Consider the following 10,319-nt stretch of genomic DNA (forward strand, 5'->3'; position numbering starts at 1 on the left):
ACTGTCATTTTTCAAACAAGGTGTTGGGCTGTCTCTGGCTGTCCTATTTGGTTTCACTGACCAGTCTCTGGTTATGATACATCTACAGGCCACAGTTCTCCATTCAGCAGTACTATTTTTCACTCATGTACTTCATTTGTGGTTTCCAACAGTTTCTGCTTTTCTGGATCATGAAAAAGAAATGTCCTTCACTTCAAGCCAGTTGTGCAGTCTCACACCACTGTTCCATGTCATAAGATTTCTTTTCCAGAACTGTGGCTCTCTTCTCATGGCATCAGGCGCCAGAGCAGCAGTGCTTCACAGCTCTTTTGTGAAGTACTCTGTGAAAAACTGATAGCTTGTTTTTGTCAGTTACTATTGTTTTTAATAATAAATGTGCATGCTTTAGGCTTATTGAGTGTAAATAAATGCATTAATTTAGTACACCAGCTTAGCCACTTCACCAAACAGTGATCGTTTTTGCTCCATACAGACATGGAATAAGAGCAATGTCATCCAACAGGCTGGGGGATAGAATGGCAAATTCAGCCTGAGAGGAGGCTGAGTGGGAGTTGAAAGTGCAGAGTACTTGGCAGAAAGTTTTCCTGTATTTACAAGAACACTGAAGAGGTCTCCTTGAGGCACAATGACATCTGCTACCTGAACAAAGACACAGGAGTCTTGGAGTGTCCTCCATCTTCCCTCTCCATTAACTCAATTTATGAGATGTTTTAGAGAGCATTCAAGGACCAGGCTTGGAAGTGGCAATTACTCTGCTGTCACAGATTTTACATCTTTACTCTCTACTCTATTTATCCTACAGTCTCACTCTGACCTTGTATGTGCTCTAAGTGAGGGAGTGAATATACTGAGTGCAGGATTTAGAAAGTAAGAAAATCTGATTCTTTCTTCAGCTGTTGGTCTCTTCAGTATGGGCTTCACCTCAGATCAGGCCAGGATAGACTCTGGATATGACCAGGATCTGTGACCATTTTATGAATACACAACACAACACCAGTCAGTGTAAAGTGAATGTTATCCCATCCTTGTGAACCAGCTGTGGAGACAAAATTTAGCAGCGTCTTTTTCAACTTGGCAGTGGCAAAGATTCCTTTCCTTTCCATTAAGGTTTGTCCTAGGCTCCTCGGATGACAAATTTTTCAAGTTCCCTTGAACACATCAACAGGAGAAGGCTGCTGATACAGGGGGATTTACTGGACCTCTGACAGGAATGACATTAAGCTCAACCAGACACATTTAATGAAGAACACAGATGTCAGACCACCAAAGCCAATGTGCCAGGCCAAAGGCATGAAGGTTGGCCACAATCCCTGATTTCCTTCAGAAAGACATCCAGAGCCAATGACCAACTGCTGAGAAAGTAAAGAAAGGGGCTGCTATATAATGTACCACTTACGATTTCTCTTCAGTTTTTTTGAGTTTGCATACCAAAAATTACAACTTCTCTAGAAAATACACACTAAGAACTAATCTAAAAAAAAATATTTCAAAATAGTTAAAACCATAACCATTGTTTTTCTGACAGCTAAAACTGGAGTGATTTGACAGCTTGATTATTCAGGGCAGTGTAACAGCAAGGGATGCCACCACTACAATTTACCAGAGCTCACATGAGGTGCTGCACTGGAGAACCACCAAGTGAATTCCTCCGTCTCCTTGCACTACTTTGGTGCCTTTTTCCTAGATGTAATTGAAGGCCACAGCTTTACACTCAGGCTACAGTTTCTTCTGAGAACTAGGATCCCTACAAACTCCTGCTTCTCCAACTCTTCTTCTTTCACACCCTGCTGTTGCTGGTTAGAAGTTTCCCCTCTTCTGGCCTCACACTCAGCTTTTCATCCTGAAATTCACTTCAGAGAACCACCTGATGATGAAATCATATTTGCCAGAGCTGGTCCCATCTTTCTGAACACATGAGGAAAAATTCGATCAATGAGCAATGCTTTTCTTAGTCAACACAGTAGAGGTTTTCACATCTTTCAGTCCCCAGAATGAAGTGCCTGCTTTCCTCCTTAGTCTTTCTTGGGATCAGTGTCTCCAAACCACATCTGTCCAAGCTTCAATCTAACAGGAATCCAGCCAGAACTCCAGCCTAGGTCAGCTTGTACTGTCAGTCACAACAAGCACATTTGCATAGGAGTCATGACAGACTCAAATCTGACAAAATTCGTATCAGAAATCTTGGCAAGAAGAAGGAACTGCTAAACATAATTTTGAGAACATACAGGAAAGACATGAACACCCTTCTTGGCAGCCAGCAGCAGTCAGGACAGTGTTTGAGCTGCCAAAAAGGCTGATGGTAAGGCTCTTTGAGAAGACCAGGAATACATAGCCAAGTGATGCCAACCCAGCTCCTTTCCCAGTGTTCAACCTCCCGGACTGTCTATAAAAAACAAGTTTTTTAAAATTAATTTTTATTTAGAGACAGCAAGCTTTCAGCATTTGTGGCAGAAGAGTCTAGAACATTTCAGGAGCTCCAGCTGCAACTGAGCCAAACACACCAGAAGAGCTTCTCCACTGGGGGCAGGGCAAAGCCTTTGGAATTTTGAGGCAATCCCATCCCTATACGGCATTTATGTCACTTTTCTCAGTAGCTCCGTACTACGCTTTTTTGACAACAACCGTCCGGGACGAGCTTCCCACTACAGCAAGGACATCTCTGCTGCATTAGCGCCGTGTCCTCGGTGTCCGGCGCCGGGAGCGGGGCGGGACACCGGGCTGCGGGGTGCCGGGAGCGGGACGGGATCCCGGGATAGGGAGCTGGGGCGGGATGCCGGGATAGGGAGCCGGGGCGGGATGCCAGGACAGGGAGCGGGGCGGGATGCCGGGACAGGGAGCCGGGGCGGGATGCCGGGAGCGGGGCGGGATCACGGGACCGGGGCTGGATGCCGGGACAGGGAGCCGGGGCGGGATGCCGGGCGCGGGGCGGGATCCCGGGACAGGGAGCCGGGGCGGGATGCCGGGAGCGGGGCGGGATCCCGGGACAGGGATCCGGGGCGGGATCCCGGAACAGGGAGCCGGGGCGGGATGCCGGGACAGGGAGCCGGGGCGGGATGCCGGGAGCGGGGCGGGATCCCGGGACAGGGAGCCGGGGCGGGATCCCGGGACAGGGAGCCGGGGCGGGATGCCGGGAGCGGGGCGGGATGCCGGGACAGGGAGCCGGGGCGGGATCCCGGGACAGGGAGCCGGGGCGGGATGCCGGGAGCGGGGCGGGATCCCGGGACAGGGAGCCGGGGCGGGATCCCGGGACAGGGAGCCGGGGCGGAATCCCGGGACAGCCAGTCACCGTCCTGCGCAGCGATTGGCGCTGGTTTTCCCGCGTGACGCCGCGCCGGGCGGCGATTGGCCGTGGCGCCGCCCCGCGCGGGCGTGGCCGCGGCGGTGACCGGGAAATGGGGCCATGGCGCCGGGCAGCGCGCAGGGAGCGCCGGCCGCCGGCAGGTACGTGCACGCTTCCCCCGCCCTCGCCGCCGCCCGCGCTCCCCCGGGGCGGCCGCCGCGGGGACTGGACTCTTCAGGGGGCCGCGGCGCCGCCCCTCCCTGCGTGCGGCCTGCGCGGGACGCACGGCGGGCCCGGCGGCGCCGCCGACACTGAGGGGGTCGGGGACGTCGCGGGCGGCCGCCGGCGAATGATGGCGCCTTGTGATTCCTTCCCCCGGCAGGAGCGGGCCCGGGATGGAGGGCGGAGGCCCGGCGGCGCACAGCGTGTGCATGGTGTCGGACTTCTTCTACCCCAACATGGGGGGCGTGGAGAGCCACGTGTACCAGCTGTCACAGTGCCTCATCGAGCGCGGCCACAAGGTCCTGGTGGTCACCCACGCCTACGGCCACCGCAAGGGCGTCCGCTACCTCACCAGCGGGCTGAAAGTCTACTACCTGCCCCTGAAGGTGATGTACAACCAGTCCACGGCCACGACGCTCTTCCACAGCCTGCCCTTGCTCAGGTACATCTTCGTGCGGGAGCGGGTGACCATCGTGCACGCCCACAGCTCCTTCTCGGCCATGGCCCACGACGCCCTGTTCCACGCCAAGACCATGGGGCTGCGGACCGTGTTCACTGACCATTCCCTCTTCGGGTTCGCGGATGTCAGCTCGGTGCTGACCAACAAGCTGCTGACGGTGTCCCTGTGTGACACCAACCACATCATCTGCGTCTCCTACACCAGTAAGGAGAACACGGTGTTGCGAGCAGCCTTGGACCCTCGGATAGTCTCTGTCATCCCCAACGCTGTTGATCCCACCGACTTCACTCCAGACCCTTCAAGGAGGGATGACAGTACAATAACAATTGTTGTTGTCAGCAGACTTGTTTACAGAAAAGGTAATAGGGGATCAAATGTAAGCTTGTTTTAGTTTTCTTACTTTGGAGAGGTCTTGGTCAGGTATCACTTAGGCTGTATCTGTGGCATGGATGGAATTTTCACTGAGAGTGGTGAGGTGGCTGTTCCAAGCTTTGTGTTAGTGAGCTCAAGAAGAAGAAATGTACATTTGTTTTTGTACATGTTGGGTTCAGAGGTGTGTTTCCTTTGTAATACTGAAGAGACAAAAAACTGCAGTTTGTAAAGTGGAAGGTTTGGCTCGCATTGGACATAAGATTTAGAGCCTAATCTATATATTAGATTAGAGCCTAATCTATATATCTATAGATTCTGTTAGAAATGTTTTAATTGTTTTTTATTAAATCAAGTGACAGCAGCTTAAGTGATTTTTTTTCCCATTTTTTTCCTATGAGGTCCCAAGTTGTGGTTTGTTTCATATTTTTATGTACAGCAGTTTAATTGTCTTCAGGAGACCTTTTTTTAACTTCTTCTGCTTTTGAATATAGTTGTAGATGTAGGCTGCATCATGAGAAGTTCTGAAATCAAATGCAATAATGGCTTGCCCTAAATTTTCTACTCTTAGGTATTGATTTGCTTAGTGGTATAATTCCTGAGCTCTGTCAGAAATATCCGGAGTTACATTTCTTAGTTGGAGGAGAAGGACCAAAACGAATCATACTGGAAGAAGTCCGGGAGAGATACCAGCTACATGACAGGTTTGTTCTGTGGGTGTCCATGACCCTTCAAGGTACTTCAGGGGTGGGGACCTGCCTGCCTCCTTCCCTCAGATAACCCCAAAGCTTGAGACTGGAGGCCTAAGGCAAGGCAGATAAACCAGACACTGAAGACTTTGAGAGCTGGACTGTGGTCCAGCAAGTTAATTCATATTTCTTTGAATAGGCCCTGAATGAGCCTTCGCTCAGGTCATAGAAAGGTGACTTAGATATAAGTTGATCATGCTCCTCTCTGCAACCATGATGCTTGGATCTCATATGGCATCAGTTGTTAACAGCTCGTTTGTGCCATTGCATGTGATGATGACTGCTAGTAATTTATTATTTCAGTATGAAAGTCTTCAGCATAGTGCTTGTCTCTTATGTTTTCTTGTCATGCTACAAACATGTTCCCTGGTGCTACCATGTTACTGGATTGTTGCCATTTATGTATTTCTCTTGGGTTTTCTTGATCAAGAACAGTTTCATATTCTCAACTGTTTGTTTTCTTTTCTAGGTTTTTTTGTTGCCTGTTTTGTGCTTTAGTCAGTGATTTCCCCAATTAAAATTGTCAGTATCATTCTCATTTTACCCTTTATTTTTTTCCAGTGTTTCTTAAGGATGATGGGTCCTGATCATTGTATCTTAAAAACTTTTTCCCTTATCAGACTCAGATTGGTCAGACCTCAAATTGAAAAGTCAGATAATGCATTTGACAAATCTTAGTTATTAACTGAAGGAAGCCATTTTGTTTTGCAGAACTAGAAGGCTCAGTACCAGTGTTCTGGAGGCAAATGTCATTAAAACAGCAACTTCTCCCACCAACTTTATTATCAGAAGTTTCTTTCAGTGTGGCAATAAAAAAGCAGGGTCTTCTCTATTGCTGGAAAAACTTAGATAAAATTAAACTGAGGTGCCCTTCTTTGTTCCTCACTATATAAGTATGAACCATTGGTACCTTTTTCAGAATATGTGGCATTTTTATGGTCCAAATCTAGTGTTTCTCTCTGAGTTTTTTTTTGTTTTTTCCTCTTGTATGCAGGGTGCGTCTTCTAGGAGGCTTGGAACACCAGGATGTCAGAAATGTCCTGGTCCAGGGGCACATTTTTCTTAACACTTCCCTCACTGAGGCCTTTTGTATGGCTATTGTGGAGGCAGCAAGTTGTGGTTTACAGGTAAAAAAAAAAAAATCTCAGTATCTAGAAAGCATGTATCCATTTTAAACAAATTTCACAATGGAATAATATGTGCTTATCACATTTGATTTCATCTGAGGCTCTGTCTTGACAGAGAAAATGTCAAGAAAATGTTATGCCTATTTCCAGATCAACTGGAAGCTGAGACAGAAGGGTTAACTCCAAGAAGAATTTTGTGCAGAATTGGGAATAACATGTTGGTCTCCTCTCAGTTCTCTGAACTAGCCAGACTGCCTCTCCAAAATACTATTTTGTATGTACTCTTTTACAGAGCTTTGGGGTAGTTGGTGTTCACAAAGGTTTACTTTGACAGTACTTTGAAAGGAGCTGCAGAAAAATTGCCTTCCTGTGTAGGAATTCAGGATAAGTTGGAGAGAGAGAGAACAGTAAAAGCTCTAACTAATTTGTAACTCAGATTGACAACTCAAAAATAAGTTGAGTCAATAGCCATAAAGAGTTAGTTTCACAATAAAATATAAAGAAACCTTACTAAGAAGACTGATAAGAGTACCTAATTTACAGTAAGTATGGAAAATGTGAGCAACTTCAGTTTTTTCTTTACTTCAGTATCCTTTGACAGCAGTTACTACCTCGTAGTTATTCTTTTGCCATCTCTTCTCTAGAGGTGAGGAAGTTCTGCAGTTTCTTATTGCCCAATGTTTAGAGATGACTGCACAATCTAAGTCTTAATAATATCTGATTTTCCTTTAAAAATAATAATTCAAGTTAATATGAATAAATTTTTGCAAGTATTCAGTAACCTAGGAAACTGAAATTTTAAGTATGTGGTAAAATTATCCTCTGCAAATAGAGGTAACAGGTTTTTTTTTGAGATACTGTGGAGGAAATGTCCAAAATCGGATTAGACAGAATTAGTTGGGTACTGTGGCAAACACCTTCAGGAATGGTGTCTCATAACCACTCATTAGAGCAAGTCTTCTGTTTTATCATGGCACCAGAGATTCATTCTGGACAGTGTTGAAGGTCATCTGCTATGCTTTGTCTTCTCTGGGGTTTACATCTTTAGTTCACATACAGGTCGAGTTCCCAAACCATGATATTTTCCTATTCTTTTAAACAATGTAATAGCACTGCCATCACACAGGTTCATTTTTTGTGTTGCATGTGTGCTGTTTCTTTTGTTTGTCTCAAAGGTGGTGAGTACAAGAGTTGGTGGGATTCCAGAGGTACTTCCAGAAAATCTCATCATTTTGTGTGAGCCCTCTGTGAAATCTTTGTGTGATGGACTAGAAAAAGCTATTGCCCAGCTCAGATCAGGAACTCTGCCATCTCCAGAAACTGTTCATAAAGAAGTGAAAACATTTTATACGTGGAGGAATGTAGCAGAGAGAACTGAGAAAGTATGTATAATCGATTCTTTTAAAATCTCTGAAAGCAAATTCCTGAAACAGTTCTTGGTTTGAAATATTACTATGCACATTCACTGTGTAATATTCCAGTGTAATTTTTCAGCATATTTTCTGTCAAACATACATGGTTTTAAAAGGTTCAGAAAATGCTTTTTTTTTTCCCAAATACATTCCTGGATAGGTGTTTTTTTTCTATTTGTGTTTTCTAACATGCCATAATTGCTGGTAAATATTTTGAAGAAAAGGCTAGATCATTAGATTTCTACTCTTTATTTGTTCAAGTCTTCACATGAAGTAACTTTTCTGGCATAACTGGAAAATGTGCTGCATAACGTGTATGACAAGGTAAGAACAATTCATGACAAAGCTTTACCATGTGCTAGCAAGTAGTTTAAAATTATGAGAGGGAGTTCAATGCTGGAAGGCTGAATGCAGCTGAGCTTACATAAGCTGTGGTTGTAATGAGAATTTATTTTCATAGTTCTGAAATCGTATCTCAGAATTAGAAATGCACTACAGTAGAAAAACTCTGCCTTTAGTGAAGAATGTTGGCTGCAGCAATGTTACAAACACCTGTGGAGCTGTGTCACTTCTGACTTCACCTCCTGTGTTTTAGGAAGGAGAGAGTAGCTGAACCCCATGCCTCTTACATAGATTGTACTGCACTCAGTTACGTATCTCTCACAAGCCTCCTTGAAGTGCCATGTACAACCAGTTTATTTTATTATTTTCAAGTGGCACCAGTATCATTCATTTTATAATTTTGTAACTGCAAGCAACATCTTAAAAAGCCACCAATACTTCATGAAGGAAAATGGTCATAGAATTGATAGAAGTATGCGTAGATCTTAAAATGTACAGAAGACAGCTGTCGGTTAGCAAATTAAGTTACCTGTAGAATGGAGTCTGTAACATTCTCAAGGAAAAAAACGGTGTCCTTCACGCCTTTTCGGAGTGGTTTGTAGTTGGCTGTGGTTGACATGTATAGTAAGTCACTAGTAGCATGTATTTGCTTTGTGCAGTAATTGAACTACTGTTTCTTTAAACAAAGATCAGGAGCCTATTATGATTTGGTTAATTGTTCAAATACAGAGATTTGTAATAGTGCCAAACTCACCTATGAGTTCATGCAGCTTTGTGTTTAAAATCTAGTAATTGTATGTTCAAGCTTTTCCTGGGACTGATGTGACTTTGAGATTAGAACCCATTCATTCAATTAAAACCCCCAACTCTTTCTGTATAATACTACATGAGAGACAAATTATGCAGACTTTCTAGTTAATTAAATACTTTTGACTCTTCAAAAGTAAAAGAAGTGAATGTTTCATATTTCTCCTTAAATAAATGAATGAATTATCTAGAACAAGACTCATAAATCAGCACTTAGGATCTGCAAAGGTTCTTTGTGGGGGTAATATTTGTCCCATCTGGTAGATAAGAATGGATCATTTATTTTGTGCAGTGATGACAAAGCACTGCCTGATTTTTGAGGTAGAATCAATGTGTTTCTAGGATGTTACTTTCTGTCTCCTCTCCATTTAGGTGTATGACAGAGTTGCAGATGAAGTGGTTTTACCAATGAAGGAGCGACTTGACAGACTAATGACTCACTGTGGTCCAGTGACTGGGTGTATTTTTGCTTTTTTTGCTGTTCTGAACTTCCTTCTCTTAGCGTTTCTGAGGTGGATGACTCCAGATTCCATTATTGATGTTGCAATAGATGCTACAGGACCTAAGGGTGCATGGACTAAACAGTATTTTTTGGGGAAAAAAAGAAGAGTTAAAGAAGAACTTCCAAACTCCTAAATTGCTCAAGTGGAGAGGGATGAATGTGTCGGTCACTAAAGGTTTTAATGCTTGCTGACAGAGACATTACTCTTAAAACTCTTTAGTTTCTTTCTGAAGTTCTTGGAAAGAAACTTAGTTCAATGTGCTACCTCAATTTAGGATGATGTTCTTACAACAGTTCAGTTTTGGATTCATGCAAATTTATGGGCATCTCTTTTGCACTGAAAGCTGGGAGGAGAACATGTGTTTTTATATATGTCAGAAGCCTTGGAAACAAAAATACAAGATTTTTCTTGATAACTTGAACATTGCAGAAAGGGGCTTATGGTGTTTGGGAAAGCAAAACACAACAATTATTAGCTTACTGTAGTTCCTTTTAATCCCTGATATTTACTGTAATTTTTATTTTAAGACCTCTTTCAAAATAATTAAAAGCTCAACAAAATACACCTTTTTTTTCTCCTAAGATGAAAATGGCACTTGAAATTATTCATAAAGTCCATTACCATGTAAATTTCAGAGACTTAGTTCTAGCAGTTGTGTCTCAGTGACAGTGTTTTGCCTGCGTAGCATTATTATTTTGAAGTTGTTCCCTAGTCAGAGTTGTACATCCTGTTGCTAAATCAACATTCCATAATGATTTTCAGAGGTGCTAAATTCATCCTGTTCTCTTACATGTGTGAAAGTGATGTGAAGCTTATAGTGGTTTTGGGTTTTGTTTTTGTTTTTCAGTACGTAGGCAAAGAAATAGTATTAGAGATAATACAGCCTTTAGAAACATCTCAGGCCTGAGTACTTCCAGCAGTCTGTGCCAAAGTGAGAAGTAACGTGTGTGAGAGAGCAAAAACTGTGAAGGGCTTAACAAGCACACTCGTGCTTACTTGCTCTCTCCCACCTCCCACCCACCCATCCCTTTTTTCCCCCCACTTCTTT

The 10,319-nt window shown here is 44.1% G+C and overlaps 1 protein-coding gene across 2 annotated transcripts; it reads left to right on the plus strand.

Annotated features, from left to right (window-relative positions):
* The first annotated feature begins 3,301 nt into the window (after positions 1-3,301).
* On the plus strand, positions 3,302-10,319 carry PIGA (phosphatidylinositol glycan anchor biosynthesis class A). Of its 2 annotated transcripts, XM_068180006.1 has the most exons (6): positions 3,302-3,441; positions 3,663-4,321; positions 4,903-5,035; positions 6,075-6,207; positions 7,383-7,589; positions 9,141-10,319. In XM_068180006.1, the coding sequence occupies exons 1-6, from the start codon at positions 3,401-3,403 to the stop codon at positions 9,402-9,404; spliced, it is 1,437 nt and encodes a 478-aa protein (XP_068036107.1). In that variant the 5' UTR covers positions 3,302-3,400; the 3' UTR covers positions 9,405-10,319. The 2 variants fall into 2 exon arrangements, with proteins under 2 accessions (XP_068036107.1, XP_068036108.1); XM_068180007.1 differs by lacking the exons at positions 3,302-3,441; positions 3,663-4,321 and adding an exon at positions 4,393-4,432.

The sequence above is a fragment of the Anomalospiza imberbis genome, chromosome 2 (genome assembly GCF_031753505.1).
Source record: "Anomalospiza imberbis isolate Cuckoo-Finch-1a 21T00152 chromosome 2, ASM3175350v1, whole genome shotgun sequence".
In the NCBI taxonomy this organism is placed as follows: Eukaryota; Metazoa; Chordata; class Aves; order Passeriformes; family Viduidae; genus Anomalospiza; species Anomalospiza imberbis.

What these genes read in the sequence shown, in the direction of transcription:
- PIGA (XM_068180006.1), top strand. Translation starts at nt 3,401, where the DNA reads ATGGCGCCGGGCAGCGCGCAGGGAGCGCCGGCCGCCGGCAG. An exon ending in GGAGCGCCGGCCGCCGGCAG is followed by an intron (nt 3,442 to 3,662) that starts GTACGTGCACGC and finishes TTCCCCCGGCAG; the next exon opens with GAGCGGGCCCGGGATGGAGG. An exon ending in AGATACCAGCTACATGACAG is followed by an intron (nt 5,036 to 6,074) that starts GTTTGTTCTGTG and finishes TCTTGTATGCAG; the next exon opens with GGTGCGTCTTCTAGGAGGCT.